The sequence below is a fragment of the Oncorhynchus gorbuscha genome, linkage group LG08 (assembly GCF_021184085.1).
Source record: "Oncorhynchus gorbuscha isolate QuinsamMale2020 ecotype Even-year linkage group LG08, OgorEven_v1.0, whole genome shotgun sequence".
Classification (NCBI taxonomy): domain Eukaryota; kingdom Metazoa; phylum Chordata; class Actinopteri; order Salmoniformes; family Salmonidae; genus Oncorhynchus; species Oncorhynchus gorbuscha.
Genome location: NC_060180.1, coordinates 52,682,119 through 52,698,018, shown reverse-complemented (window position 1 = coordinate 52,698,018; position 15,900 = coordinate 52,682,119). Strand labels below are relative to the sequence as shown.

General features: G+C 46.0%; 1 protein-coding gene across 3 annotated transcripts in view; it reads left to right on the top strand.

Annotated features, from left to right (window-relative positions):
- Window positions 1-15,900, top strand: part of map4l (microtubule associated protein 4 like) — a 58,314-nt gene that overhangs the window by 5,289 nt on the left and 37,125 nt on the right. Inside the window, exons 1-3 of one of the 3 annotated variants that reach the window (XM_046359847.1) lie at window positions 5,337-5,524; window positions 8,255-8,433; window positions 15,351-15,470. In XM_046359847.1, the coding sequence (XP_046215803.1) occupies window positions 5,463-5,524; window positions 8,255-8,433; window positions 15,351-15,470 (361 nt within the window). In that variant the 5' untranslated portion in view covers window positions 5,337-5,462. Of the gene's footprint in view, window positions 1-5,336; window positions 5,525-6,694; window positions 6,848-8,254; window positions 8,434-15,350; window positions 15,471-15,900 lie in introns of those variants that run through there. The other 2 variants (XM_046359848.1, XM_046359849.1) reach the window with 2 other exon arrangements.

Below are 15,900 nucleotides of genomic sequence, written 5' to 3'. Positions count from 1 at the left end.
ACAGATCTAGTGTTGAATGGCCAATAGTACTGTAATCAGGTGACTTCTACTACTAATAACTTCCTCAGTTCAAATCGGTTTGACAAAACCGATCATCAACCCTAGTGCAACAGATCAACGGTCTTTAGGTAGGTGTTGCTATGTTAGTCAGTCATCTGGTGTTGGCAGTCAGAGGTTAGATACATATCTGCCAATAAAGTGGGGGAGTACACAGTACACTATTTTGCTTGGTGATCATAACTATTGGATTACTATGCCTTTTACAGTAAAAAGGGGGAATTAACATATGGGAATATGAGTGGCGAATGAGGCTTACTGAGAGCATTTTGTGTAAACAGAAACACCACCTCCCTGAACAAGGCTGTTGCTTTGGATGGCAGGATAAATCCAGGGATTCCCTGCCAAGCTGCTGGCCCAGGCCCACTCTGTGGGTTACTCGGTACTGTGTTAGGCTAGGCTGTGTGTTACAGTAGGCCCGCTGTGGTTTTTGGGGATGATTGCGTGACAGACGGAGGGAAGGATGGAGTCTAATTGTCATGTTTGTCATTTATTATCATGTCTTGTCCCTGTGCTCCCCATGCTATTCGTTTCCCTCTGCTGGTCTTATTTGGTTCTTTCCCTCCTATCCCTCTCTCTCCCCCTCCCTCTCTCACTCTCTCGCTCTCTCTTCTCTCTATCGTTCCGTTCCTGCTCCCAGCTGTTCCTATTCCCCTAATCATCATTTAGTCTTCCCACACCTGTTCCCGATCCTTTCCCCTGATTAGAGTCCCTATTTATTCCTTTGTGATCCGTTCCTGTGCCGTCGGTTCCTTGCATTGTATTCACCATGCTGTGATTGCGTTTCGCCCTGTCCTGTCGTGTTTTTGCCGTGATTGTGTATCACCCTGTCCTGTCGTGTTTTTGTGCCTTCATCAGACGCTGCGTGTGAGCAGGTGTTTCAGTCGACTACGGCCTGCGCCTACCCGAAGCGACCTGCAGTCTGTGGCCGCTTCTCCAGTTGTTTTCCCCTCTACAAATCTAGAGGATTTCAGTTATTCCGTTTTGAGCATTAATAAACTCTGTTTCTGTTAAGTCGCGTTTGGGTCCTCTTTCACCTGCATGACAGAAGGAACCGACCAAGGAATGGACCCAGCGACTTCAGACGCTGTTTACACTGCCGTCAAGATCCAAGGAGCCATGCTCGGCAGACACGAGCAGGAATTGTCTGCTGCTCGCCATGCCGTGGAGAACCTGGCCGCTCAGGTTTCCGACCTCTCTGGACAGTTCCAGAGTCTACGTCTCGTGCCACCTGTTACTCCCTGGCCTGCCGAGCCTCCAGAACCCAGGGTTAATAACCCACCTTGCTACTCCGGGCAGCCCACTGAGTGCCGCTCCTTTCTCACGCAGTGTGAGATTGTGTTCTCTCTCCAACCCCACACATACTCTAGAGAGAGAGCTCGGGTTGCTTACGTCATTTCACTCCTTACTGGCCGGGCTCGAGAATGGGGCACAGCTATCTGGGAGGCAAGGGCTGATTGCTCTAACAGATTCCAGAACTTTAAAGAGGAGATGATTCGGGTTTTTGACCGTTCAGTTTTTGGTGAGGAGGCTTCTAGGGCCCTGGCTTCCTTATGCCAAGGTGAACGGTCCATAACGGATTATTCCATTGAGTTTCGCACTCTTGCTGCCTCTAGTGAGTGGAACGAGCCGGCGCTGCTCGCTCGTTTTCTGGAGGGACTCCACGCAGCGGTTAAGGATGAGATTCTTTCCCGGGAGGTTCCTTCAGATGTGGACTCTTTGATTGCTCTCGCCATCCGCATAGAACGACGGGTAGATCTTCGTCACCGGGCTCGTGGAAGAGAGCTCGCATCAACGGTGTTTCCCTGCTCCGCATCGCAACCATCTCCCTCCTCTGGCTTTGAGACTGAGCCCATGCAGCTGGGAGGGATTCGCATCTCGAATAAGGAGAGGGAACAGAGGATCACCAACCGCCTGTGCCTCTATTGCGGAGTTGCTGGACATTTTGTTATTTCATGTCCAGTAAGAGGCCAGAGCCCATCAGTAAGCGGAGGGCTACTGGTGAGCGCTACTACTCAGGTCCCTTCATCTAGATCTTGTACTACTATGTCGGTCCATCTACGCTGGACCGGTTCGGGTGCTACATGCAGTGCCTTGATTGACTCTGGGGCTGAGGGTTGTTTCATGGACGAAGCATGGGTTCGGAAACATAACATTCCTTTCAGACCATTAGACAAGCCTACGCCCATGTTTGCCTTAGATGGTAGTCATCTTCCCAGTATCAAATTTGAGACACTACCTTTAACTCTCACAGTATCTGGTAACCACAGTGAGACTATTTCTTTTTGATTTTCCGTTCACCGTTTACACCTGTTGTTTTGGGTCATCCCTGGCTAGTATGTCATAATCCTTCTATTAATTGGTCTAGTAATTCTATCCTATCCTGGAACGTTTCTTGTCATGTGAAGTGTTTAATGTCTGCCATCCCTCCCGTTTCTTCTCTCCCTACTTCTCAGGAGGAACCTGGCGATTTGACAGGAGTGCCGGAGGAATATCATGATCTGCGCACGGTCTTCAGTCGGTCCCGAGCCAACTCCCTTCCTCCTCACCGGTCGTATGATTGTAGTATTGATCTCCTTCCAGGGACCACGCCTCCTCGAGGTAGACTATACTCTCTGTCGGCTCCCGAACGTAAGGCTCTCGAGGATTATTTGTCTGTGTCTCTTGACGCCGGTACCATAGTGCCTTCTTCTTCTCCGGCCGGGGCGGGGTTCTTTTTGTTAAGAAGAAGGACGGTACTCTGCGCCCCTGCGTGGATTATCGAGGGCTGAATGACATAACGGTTAAGAATCGTTATCCGCTTCCCCTTATGTCATCAGCCTTCGAGATTCTGCAGGGAGCCAGGTGCTTTACTAAGTTGGACCTTCGTAACGCTTACCATCTCGTGCGCATCAGAGAGGGGGACGAGTGGAAAACGGCGTTTAACACTCCGTTAGGGCATTTTGAGTACCGGGTTCTGCCGTTCGGTCTCGCCAATGCGCCAGCTGTTTTTCAGGCATTAGTTAATGATGTTCTGAGAGACATGCTGAACATTTTTGTTTTTGTCTATCTTGACGATATCCTGATTTTTTCTCCGTCACTCGAGATTCATGTTCAGCACGTTCGACGTGTTCTACAGCGCCTTTTAGAGAATTGTCTCTACGTAAAGGCTGAGAAGTGCTCTTTTCATGTCTCCTCCGTTACTTTTCTCGGTTCCGTTATTTCCGCTGAAGGCATTCAGATGGATTCCGCTAAGGTCCAAGCTGTCAGTGATTGGCCCGTTCCAAGGTCACGTGTCGAGTTGCAGCGCTTTTTAGGTTTCGCTAATTTCTATCGGCGTTTCATTCGTAATTTCGGTCAAGTTGCTGCCCCTCTCACAGCTCTTACTTCTGTCAAGACGTGTTTTAAGTGGTCCGGTTCCGCCCAGGGAGCTTTTGATCTTCTAAAAGAACGTTTTACGTCCGCTCCTATCCTCGTTACTCCTGACGTCACTAGACAATTTATTGTCGAGGTTGACGCTTCAGAGGTAGGCGTGGGAGCCATTCTATCCCAGCGCTTCCAGTCTGACGATAAGGTTCATCCTTGCGCTTATTTTTCTCATCGCCTGTCGCCATCTGAGCGCAACTATGATGTGGGTAACCGTGAACTGCTCGCCATCCGCTTAGCCCTAGGCGAATGGCGACAGTGGTTGGAGGGGGCGACCGTTCCTTTTGTCGTTTGGACAGACCATAAGAACCTTGAGTACATCCGTTCTGCCAAACGACTTAATGCCCGTCAAGCTCGTTGGGCGTTGTTTTTCGCTCGTTTCGAGTTTGTGATTTCTTACCGTCCGGGTAGCAAGAACACCAAGCCTGATGCCTTATCCCGTCTGTTTAGTTCTTCTGTGGCTTCTACTGATCTCGAGGGGATTCTTCCTTATGGGCGTGTTGTCGGGTTGACAGTCTGGGGAATTGAAAGACAGGTTAAGCAAGCACTCACGCACACTGCGTCGCCGCGCGCTTGTCCTAGTAACCTCCTTTTCGTCCCTGTTTCCACTCGTCTGGCTGTTCTTCAGTGGGCTCACTCTGCCAAGTTAGCTGGTCATCCCGGTGTTCGAGGCACTCTTGCGTCTATTCGCCAGCGCTTTTGGTGGCCGACTCAGGAGCGTGACACGCGCCGTTTCGTGGCTGCGTGTTCAGACTGCGCGCAGAAGAAGTCTGGTAATTTTTTTCTGCTTCTGCTCCTGGTCTTGCTGGGTCTCAGTCTGTTCCCTGCCATCGCATCTCTCCTGTTCTTGTCCCTGCCCTTGCTGTGTCTCAGTCTGTCCCTAGTTCTCATTTTTTTTTAGAGTAGTACCCTAGTTTCCCTTTTTATCGTTTTTCGTTACGGTCCTGAGGAGAGGAGTTGGGTTCTTTCTCGGGACGTGCTGGACCGTTTGATCTATGATTTCCTCCGTTGCTGCCAGTGTTCCTCCTCGAGAGCGCCAGGAGGCGCTCGGTGAGTGGGGGGTACTGTCATGTTTGTCATTTATTATCATGTCTTGTCCCTGTGCTCCCCATGCTATTCGTTTCCCTCTGCTGGTCTTATTTGGTTCTTTCCCTCCTATCCCTCTCTCTCCCCCTCCCTCTCTCACTCTCTCGCTCTCTCTTCTCTCTATCGTTCCGTTCCTGCTCCCAGCTGTTCCTATTCCCCTAATCATCATTTAGTCTTCCCACACCTGTTCCCGATCCTTTCCCCTGATTAGAGTCCCTATTTATTCCTTTGTGATCCGTTCCTGTGCCGTCGGTTCCTTGCATTGTATTCACCATGCTGTGATTGCGTTTCGCCCTGTCCTGTCGTGTTTTTTGCCGTGATTGTGTATCACCCTGTCCTGTCGTGTTTTGTGCCTTCATCAGACGCTGCGTGTGAGCAGGTGTTTCAGTCGACTACGGCCTGCGCCTACCCGAAGCGACCTGCAGTCTGTGGCCGCTTCTCCAGTTGTTTTCCCCTCTACAAATCTAGAGGATTTCAGTTATTCCGTTTTGAGCATTAATAAACTCTGTTTCTGTTAAGTCGCGTTTGGGTCCTCTTTCACCTGCATGACACTAATATAACATGTCCTGGCTGCATGTGGACGTGGAGGACTAGGGTTGACTCTAGCTTGCACTAATCCCCATGCAGCAGTACCAGCTGCTCTCTCAGGCTTTTACACTCAATATGAGCATAAAGCAGAATAATGCTCCTTCGTTTTAAATGGGAAATGTCCGATGTTGCACTCAAAACTGGGGAGTTGTAGAGCAGATGTAGCGGTCAGACTGGGGGATGCAGCCATCTGAACAGCTTTCTGAACACCAGGGGGTGGGTGAATGGAGTTACAGACATAGAGAGGTTAGAGGTGGAGAGAACTTGGGCTTTGAATGGAAAAAGCGTACCTTTAAGAAAGAAGGGAAAGAAAGAGGGTCTGAAAAATGATGACCTTAGAATTGGGATCAGAGAACGTGAAGGACGGTGGAGAAGAAAGACAAGTAAGGTAAGCAGAACCTTTAATGGGAGAGGTGTATAAAAGGAATTGTAGAGGAGACGGAGTTGAGACAGGGGCTGTTGTAGGATTATTCATCTAATGTTTGCATGCCCTTGCATAATAATCACACAAACGTCTTTTCAACATTTGGATGGATGCATAAAAGCTGAGCTGTGATCTAGCTATTTTACTCGCTCACTGCTGACACCCTGCTGTGGTCCTGCCTGAATGCGTTATTTTTGACTGTGTGAATTTTGATGAGTTTTCTGTGTCATGCAGTATTCTCTCTCTCCTAGGGGCTGCTACAGTGTGTCAATGTAGTAATCTGACTAGTCCAACTGTACTTGGTGTGGCTGCTCCCAAAACAATGGGGCACAGTTTCAATCATGGCCAACAAACACTGTACGTACGCAAATCTGCAGGCTGGAGCACAATGACAGCATGAAGATATTTTTGTGAGAGTGTGTGTGTGTGTGTGTGTGTGTGTGTGTGTGTGTGTGTGTGTGTGTGTGTGTGTGTGTGTGTGTGTGTGTGTGTGTGTGTGTGTGTGTGTGTGTGTGTGTGTGTGTGTGTGTGTGTGTGTGTGTGTGTGTGTGTGTGTGTGTGTGTCTGTGTGTGTGTCTGTGTGTGTGTTTGTATAGAAATAGAACAATCATCGCTTGTTCGTGTGTGGAGGAGGAGAGAGTGGGTGAGTTGAAGGGACGGGTGGAAAAAAATAATGAAGTTGTGTGTTTGGGAGTGTGTGTCTGTGTGTCTGTGCATCTGTGAGTGCCACTGATAGACCTTTTGTGTAGAGCAGCTCTCAACATATGTATTAGTTTTGCTGTCTGTCTCATAAAGATAGACTCATTATGAGGAGTAAATGGTGCACTGTGAAGAGAGGAGAATGTCCTCCCTCTAACTAAAGCTTGGAGGCTTCTATCCCCTACTGCACTGTAGCATGCAGGGCTGGATCACTAAAGGCAGACAAAAACACGCTGTTCTGCAACAAATGAACCATAACTACCCTCTTTCACCTTCATTTGAATTGACAATCCAGGGTAATTATTAACTTCCACAGTTTAGACCGTACCCCCTCCAGGTTTCTTTGCAGACACTTTGATGTAGTGAGTACTCTCCATTCATTGGGTACTGTGCGTGTTTCAGACGGCACTCCCGAATGGCTTCTCTGCCTTTTAGGACACAGTGGCGGGGTTCCAGGATGTCTTTATTGCAGTTCCACTGATCCGGCTATCAGATCTAACAGCGACTGGAAATCACTTTCATATGATAGCCTGTCGCTGTCTTCTGAGATCCACAGCGCAACTACAAAAACCACAGCATGTTATGGGGGTAATATACTGTTGGCCTGAATAGGCTAAGTTGATTATCTGTTTTGCGGTGGTGGTGGTGGATACTAGTGTAGTGTGAAGACAGCTAGCTGCAGTGGTGTACTGTTTGTGTCACTTGTGTCTTTAGGGGGAGAGAGGATGTGGGAGAGATAGAGGCTACAGGGGGAGAATGAATGCAATGACGGTGACATAATTTCCATCCATTCTTCATTTTTCTGTCTTTGCTCAATTTTGCATGAGCCCTATGCTAGCTTCGGGATCCCAGGCTTCGAATTAAATAACATTTGGAAGGGTGGCCCCTGGAGAATAGCCCTGTGCTGGTCTCTTCCCAGAGCCACTGTGTCTAACAACACCACATGCGTTTTGGCTAGCAATATAAACCTTGGTATGTTTTTTGCCAAACCTTGTTGTTATTATGGGCTAGGGGATGGTCTTTGTCAGCTAGGCTATATCCCCTCGGCGTCACCCCCACACACACACACATTAAGAGATGACCTTTTGGACTGAATCCCCCCATGGTAGAGAGACAGTGGTTTGACTGCAGCTGGATTTAGTGTGGCTGGTTTGACTGCAGCTGGATTTAGTGTGGCTGGTTTGACTGCAGCTGGATTTAGTGTGGCTGGTTTGAGTGCAGCTGGATTTAGTGTGGCTGGTTTGACTGCAGCTGGATTTAGTGTGGCTGGTTTGAGTGCAGCTGGATTTAGTGTGGCTGGTTTGACTGCAGCTGGATTTAGTGTGGCTGGTTTGACTGCAGCTGGATTTAGTGTGGCTGGTTTGAGTGCAGCTGGATTTAGTGTGGTTGGTTTGACTGCAGCTGGATTTAGTGTGGCTGGTTTGAGTGCAGCTGGATTTAGTGTGGCTGGTTTGACTGCAGCTGGATTTAGTGTGGCTGGTTTGACTGCAGCTGGATTTAGTGTGGCTGGTTTGAGTGCAGCTGGATTTAGTGTGGCTGGTTTGACTGCAGCTGGATTTAGTGTGGCTGGTTTGACTGCAGCTGGATTTAGTGTGGCTGGTTTGAGTGCAGCTGGATTTAGTGTGGCTGGTTTGACTGCAGCTGGATTTAGTGTGGCTGGTTTGACTGCAGCTGGATTTAGTGTGGCCCGTTTGACTGCAGCTGGATTTAGTGTGGCCAGTTTGACTGCAGCTGGATTTAGTGATGCTGGTTTGACTGCAGCTGAATTTAGTGTTGCTGGTTTGACTGCAGCTGGATTTAGTGGGGTGCATAAATGGTGACGTCCATTAGCCAAGATCAGCCATTATTAAAAGCTCTGACTAGTGGACCTCCATACCAGTATACGGCTATAGAGAAATGCAGTATGGGGTTAGTGCGAAATCTTGTACTGATGAGGATAATGATGTGAATGATGATGATACTCTATGACCTCTAACCTCCTTTTTCCCTCCCCAGGACTATGGACCTGAGCTTGCATGACGCTCTCACGGATGGGGCGCCCCAGTCGGGCCCGGACAACCCGGTGAGGAGGGACTTCATGGCTTCCCTGGAGAAAGAGACCTTTGATGACAAAGTAGGCGAGACTGTGGAAAAGACTGACTACCGCCCTCTGCTGGACGGGAAGGATGGTAAAGGTAAACTGGGGTGCAGGATGGATGGAAGCTATGTGGGAATGGGAAAACCCATAGAGAATTGGGGCAGCAGAGAGACAATCCAGGGAGAGGATTTAGCTGATTCTTCTGCTCAGTAAATGCATATATTGTGACGTATACCTTAATGCCAGCTGCTTACAACTTTAGGATCGACACTCTGAGTTCCCTGCCTCCGCTTTAACCCTTCTTTTATATCTATGCAGATTATCCTTATCTCATATGCATACAATATCATGCACATATGATATTGTGTGTACAATATAGTATGTGTATCATGTAGTGTGTGAGTACATGTGTTAGATAATGGAGAGAGTGGAGACCTAAGAGACGGAGGAACCAGGCCAGACAATGTTCAGGAACAGAACCACCTTCTCCAGCGCCTGTTATTTACTGTGCTCTCTTCCTGCCACAGCGTGTGTGCGTGCGTGCGTTGTGAGTGTGTGTGTGTGGGTGGGTGCCTGTGGGAACGTGTGCATCCGAACTCTCGTGGGTGTGTGTGTGTGGATGTGTTGTATGTTTGGGTTTGTAGCTGCCATCCTACTGTGTTGAAATGCAATTCCACCACTTTGGAACCTCATTCGGATGATCTCCAGTGCAATGCTAGAGTCTAAACAGGTGAAAATGGAGCATATCTATGATTTGTAGAGAAAAGTAAAAACGTCTACACGATGACGTCGTCCAAAAAAGTTAAAGCATTTTAAAAACAGTGGATTTTCAAACACTATGAGATTCGTGGTGACATGGGGAGCAAGTGAACACCCTCCCCTTAGCTAGAACGTTTTGTACGTTTTTAAAATATATATATTTTTTGTATGTTTAATTCTACCCTGTGATGTCACAGAGAAGGATTATTTAGGAGCTTTGTATCTTTTTAACACATACAGTATTTAGACACTGGTTCGGTGCTGGAGACAATGAATATTAGGTTGAAAAGTGGTGGAATTGCCTTTTCAGTTTGTGTGTTAACCTGAACCAAAGAGCAGAGTCAAAGAGGAACAATTTATGTATTTAAAAAATATGATTTTAACTCACTCCATTTCTTAGGCAGTCTTTGGGATCTCTGTGATTCAGTGGTATTGTGCACTGATGTTATTGTGAACAGATTTTTTCGTGAACTTGAACTTCATCTTGGGTGGCAACTTCCCCCTGAGAGAAATTTCACCACAAAATATTTTGGCTACTGGAAAACTTCTGTGTTTGTTTCCATCTACCAAGAAAGTACTTCACAGTTCATGACAACTCTGTCATGAGCATTTGGGGAAATTCACTCCTTTGGGCCACTCCCGTCACTGTGGTTAACCCTCCATTGTAATGGTTTATTGTGTTGCAAGGGCACATTTTCACAGCTGAATCATCCTCTATGTTAGATGGCAATTGGTATTTTAGTCCCAGAGAGCAATTCCTAATTTGCACAGGAATAGCAACATAGAAAGTGAGAGAAAAAACGATCAAACAAAAAGTTCAGAGAATTAATATTATTTTTCCTAACTCTACCATTGGACGCTGTTCCTCAAAGTTACAGCAGCAGTAGCCAGCAAATATATGTGATATGTAATATGATAAAGTTCAAATGTATAAGTCTCCTCCACTCCAGATATAATATCCCTCCTGCCAGTCAGTTCCAACTCTCTAACCACAGACAGTCTCATTATACCTCAGACAGACAGACACCAAGCACTCAGAGCAATCCCTTTCTCTCCCTCTCTCTCCATCTATCACTCTCTCACCTCTATCTCCCCCTCTCCCTTTCTACTTCTCTCTCTCTCGCCCTCTCTCCATCTAGAATGACTATCACTGTCTTTGTCCGTCTCTCCCACACTCCTTCTCTTTCTTTGTCTTTCCTCGTGTCATGTCACTTCCAGAAGTGTCAGCCTGGAGACAGCATTAGGGCAGCATTAGCATAGCCCTGACTGGAGCAATATAACAAACTCAGTCATGCACAAGTCAGGACAGAGCAATGTCAATTAACCCAGGAAATGAACATCCTCTCCTCTGGTGTCTTGGCAATATCGGTTGCATGTTAATTGTCCTGCTCTCGAACTGTAAATATTCACATGCATATTCAGTCAAAACAATTGATTAGGATTAGGGGTGGATTAAAGGTGGCATTCTTTGACTTCTGAGGCTTTATGACCTCTATGTCAATCCGAACTGAACACATTGATTTCTTTAAAAGTGGAGTTGATTGACACAGATGATGTCAGCTTTTCCACACAGCTGCTTAATTGAATGATGTCTAATTAAGATAAATCAACATCCTTAGGCTACGCTACAGTATGGGGGTTAATTTCAGGAGGGCATACAGAACACAGTGTACAATGTAGCATGTTAGCTCTTTCCAGCAGTGTGCTGCATGATAGAGGCTCTGCGGTTAGCATGTGACTGCAGTATGCTGGAACATCAACCGTAGCAGAAGGAGGAAACAGCTCTGGCTTATCAAAAAGACACAACACCAGTGTTGGCAGTGCAGATCTGTGTGTGTGTGTGTGTGTGCTGATTTCAGCATCTCCTCTGTACTGTATAATGATTGATGCTTTTAGAGCAAGAGCTCTGGTCAGCCGCTGTGTAGATCAAGAGTTTCCCAAGGAAATATGAGAGCATTTGCTGCTAATCAGTCACGTACTGTACACTAATCCTCTTCTTTGATACTGTAAGTTTTAAAAATACTGTACTTTTTCAAAAGAATTCTCTGATTTAGCTTCTGTTTGATTTCGTCAATATTCTTAGCATGTCTGATTTGTAGTGACAATTCAACATGCGTTCTTCCCTGAACCGAAGCCACACTACCTTGAAAGACAAGAAGGATAATGTATATTTGCATGTAAAATGTCAGTGGAAAATACACACTAAATGAAGTTATTGTATCAGTCTATTCAACCCATGTTGTTGTCATGCACTGCTATCAAATTCATCTTGCACTGAACTTTTGCCCCCCCTTCTCCTTGACCTACACAGTCATTGCTGTGTTCATCAATCATTAAAGGCTTTCCCAGAATCCTCCCCCTTCTCTCCTTCCCCCATGTCCTTCAATCTCAAAGTCATTTGTTGTTTACTTTGTCGATTGTCATACGGAGTTGTCATAAAGAATTGGATACTTTGATTTGTCTTTTCCCTCCATCTGTTGGTAGTAAAGAATCAAAGATCAGGCCTGCATATGCCTATGACAAACAGCAACACAAAATGAGAGAAAGCCATGTGTATACAGGAGGGAATTCAAAACAGCTCCTCTCACTGTACAGCAGTAATCATTATCATGAAAATGAAGCCGTTTTCTCTTTTTGCTTACACCAATTATCCCATAACCGGGGAACAGATATGTGTGCAGCTGAAACACGACTCTCATGGTGGAGGAGGCTGAAGCTGGGTGTGCCTGCCAAATGGTGGCGTTGCACTGGAGAGGTTTGACAAGCTGAGTGCATATCAACCCCACAGGGACCGTCTGGAGCTGATGCTTCAGCTGATTCCCTGTCAGGTGATAGAGGCGATAGAAGACGATGGACTTTATCAGTTCTCTGGCGTCTAAGAAATAGCCCTTGAACAATGTCTTAAAAATGAGAAATAGCCCTTGAACAATGTCTTAGAAATGAGAAATAGCCCCTGGAACATTATCTTATGTGTTATGTCCAGCGTTAGGCCTATGTGTCATTCACCTACAGCCTATTGGGACTATACCATAACAGCTGGTGTAAGCTAATTACTTGTGTATTCAGTGTGGGTGTAAACTCATTAGTCACAGAACACATACACCATACTTTATAAGCGGTCCATTAGCAACCCATGGAGGGTGTTCCATCCCTCCTACATAAACAACACAACTCCCTCCTTCATCCTCATGAACCGCAGGAATTTAACACGCTTGTGAATGTCAGTCACGTACAACGTATTTTACAAATAATTTCTCACAACCACAGCCTTATTTAGTTACTGTTCTAAAACAGAAATCATCAAATGTCTGCTTAACCTCCATTCTGCACCTTATGTAAGGGTGTCCTTACGTAAGGGTGTCCTTACGTAAGTGCCGGGCTAGCAGACATGCTTCTGTGCTGATGGAGTGAGGGGGAGGGAGGAAGGTCATTGTGACTCCTCCGGCAGAGTACAGAGGGAGCCATTGCACCCGGCATGACTTGGCAGTCTTTTGGTCTGGACACTAGCTACCTCACGGCGCGTCTGCTTTGAAGAGTTTTATGCTCTTATTGTTATTATTGCTCCTGGACCCTTGTGTCACAACAGGATCTTTGTATTTTATCTCCCTGCCTGCAGTTTAGGCTCCTAATTTCCCCTCTGTCAGGCTACTTGTCTTGAATATCCATATGTGTTTTAGCTCCCTCAGCGATCCCGGGGCATCCCTTGTAGTTCACTTCTGAAACCAGAGAGTTCAAACTCCCCAAACACATAATTTAGGTGTCCCTTTCAATTTAACTGAGAATAGCCTGGACCGTATTTACTTTCTGAGGTATCATACAATACTGCACCAGACAAGAGACCTAAATAATACAGTGTAGCCTACAACACTTTCAAAGTGAAACTATTTATAGTTACCTGTGACTGTGAGAGCTGCAGTCTCCTGCAGTCTACTGTATCTGTTGTCCGATCAGATGCTCCGTGTGTATTCTAAAACCAGTGTGATATTGTTAGCCCTGGTTCCATTGGTTCCGTGCCATCCTCTGGGGCATTGGAAACTCTGGGCTCCTATGCCAGGGAAGTCTTTGCCATGCTCTGCGTGCCAGGACTGATGTCAGCTCAGACACCGTGCCAGTCCGGCTAGGGTGTTGCTGGGGCAGTGGGGATGTGGTTTTTGGGCTGTGTTGGCATAACTCCACTTAAGGGTCCTGAGGGGAGGCGGACGTGCTGCTTGGAACGTACATAGGAGAGGACCAACACCTTGATGGTCCCCAGAGGCTGCTATTGCTGAGCAACACAACATACTGGGACTTACACCTTCCCTCACGTGACTCTTTCAGATATCTTTGTTTTATCATGAAAGCTGTGCTGGTATTTATCACTAGAAATTGGTGTGTGTGTGTGTGTGTATTTCGCCCCGTTTGGTATTTTGTATGTCTCATTGCAGGACATATCACACAGTATCTGACTCTACACTTTATGCCTTTCTTTTTGTAATATCACCTAAGTTGCATCTATAGTCAAGCAGAAGAGGTCAGATTGACATGCAATGATTTCTCTGGGGTTGTGTGTGTTTGAATGTATATGGGCCGAAAGATCTGGTAAAGCTGCAGAGCCCTACAGGAATAAACACCAGATAGTGCAGTGAGTTCCTCTAGGCTGGAATTTAAGCTTTAGCTGAGGTTTTTATGTCAATCAGTTATGACACAGACGAGAAAGGGTTTTCCGCCAGAACCTCAGATGCTCTCGTCTGGTTGGTCGGTTGCGTAACCATAGTAATGGCCCACGGTCCTGTACTGTCCCCTCTCATCACTGTCACCCCTCTGCCGTGTTCCAGAGAGGGCTGCTTTTAGGGACAGCACCCTGAGACACATTAGAGTAGTCTAGGCCAGACATCAACTGACACTTTAGACCAGGTGGGCTGTATTCAATGTGCTTATCAGTTGTTGGAGTTCATAGAACTAAACATTTATAGAGTAGCCTAGTATAGGAAAAATATATAGAACTGTTTCCAAATACCTATGAAAGACACTGTAGCCTACATTGAAATCAGGAGGGCAATTTTGCTTGCAAGCTACCGGTAATTTACTAAAATGACCGTATTTTTCAGTAGTTCAGAATTATAGTATACAATAAAAACATGTTCTTAAAGCCCCCAAAGCAACATCTCCTTTGGTCAATTTTGTCACTTTAAATATTAGGCAGGGGCAACAGAGTTAGTTAGTTTAGCTTAGCATGGTCACATGCAATATTAGCTAAGCTGCAAGCATGCATGGTTGTGCAGTACCCTCGGGACTGCCGTGCAGAAGAAATATCAGGCCGCACGGAGAAGCACAAGATTGAACTTCACTTAACTTTCTCGAGTTTTCGCCTTTAGTTAACACTATCCAGGTCTCCCTTTACTGTGGGAATTGTGATAAAATCAACACAATATTAGCCACTTTCAATGCAACATGCCGAAACAAACTATGCAAGAGATGTTGTTGTAGGCAGAACGCATCAGAGTAGGATTCCATTGCATTGACAAGCACGACTCAGTCTGTACTCTAAACAGACCAGTGCTGCATAACCAATCAGAGCTGCAGTAGGCTGATATGCAAATAGACCATTGCTATATATGGATCTGTGCCATTCACCTTGCACTGGACTGTGTTCACAGCTTGAGCGGTCGTGAGTAGGTGCGCTTGTTTTGAGATCAAAGCGAGAGCTGCATGTAGCCAAGTGTTCACATTTTTTCATATCCTTTGCTAGTAAGTGAGTTATTAGCCCAGTTATAAATAATTTGTAGTCAGCAATGGTGGAGTGATTGTTTCTTAAAAGAGCATAAAATGTGTACATTACTAGACATATTTGAAAAGTGAGTCAGGTAAAGAGCTTTTTTTTGTCTTTAAGGGACAGTGTTATATTTTGAGACAGTAGCCAATAGGCAGAGGGTAGCATACTTTGTCTGATTCTCTGTAATAATGGTATTTCCATGTTAAAATGTTATGGGATGCATTTTCTCCATTGTTTTTGACAGTAGTCCACTCTGATAGACCTACATTATTACTTGGCCACTGTTATAACTGTAACTTAAAGCAGGTACAGCCTCAGTGTTCACAGTAAACGCTCACTTGTTGCAAAGACTTTTCACAATGTTCAAGTTTGCATCCAGCAGACTTGAAATTTGTTCAGTACTGAAAAAAATGAGAGAGAATGACTTAGTCACTTGGTCCTATCTCTAACACTTGATTTTCAATCCTGATGTTGATGTTCTGCTCTTTGCCTCTTCGTTGCAGGCTCCAGTATGAAGCCAGGAGGACAGATGGGGACTGGGATGCAGCGGCAGGAACCAATGGGAGAGAAGCGTCCCTGTCCAACTGGACAACAGGCTGCCTTCAATACTGACTACCTTTCAGGTGAAGCTTCTTTCCCCCGGTTTGAATTTCTCTAGTGTCTTGTGTATGCTCAAGTGATAAGGCATGCCCTGTGAAAAGGCGTTTTGTGAAAGGACAAGTTTCCATGGTTTCGATATTTGATTCTATTTTTACTGTCATAGTCTTTTTCTGATCCCTATCATCAACAGCCTAAGATGCTAAAGGTCCCTCTGTGGCATATTAAGCTGTCTGGTTACCGAGAGCTGCCTGCCAAGTATCCCTGGCACAGTCTGGGCACTCTTAGGAATGTAAATTGGGCAGTACAGTATTGAAGGACACCTAGTTAAATGTGTGCCTGCATCGAAGTAAGGCTGTTGTTGTTGTCTCCTTGTTGCTGTCTTCTCTGACCATCTGGACATTCATATTTCATAGCTAACTATGAGTTGTGTGATTGTGAATGATATTGCTATCT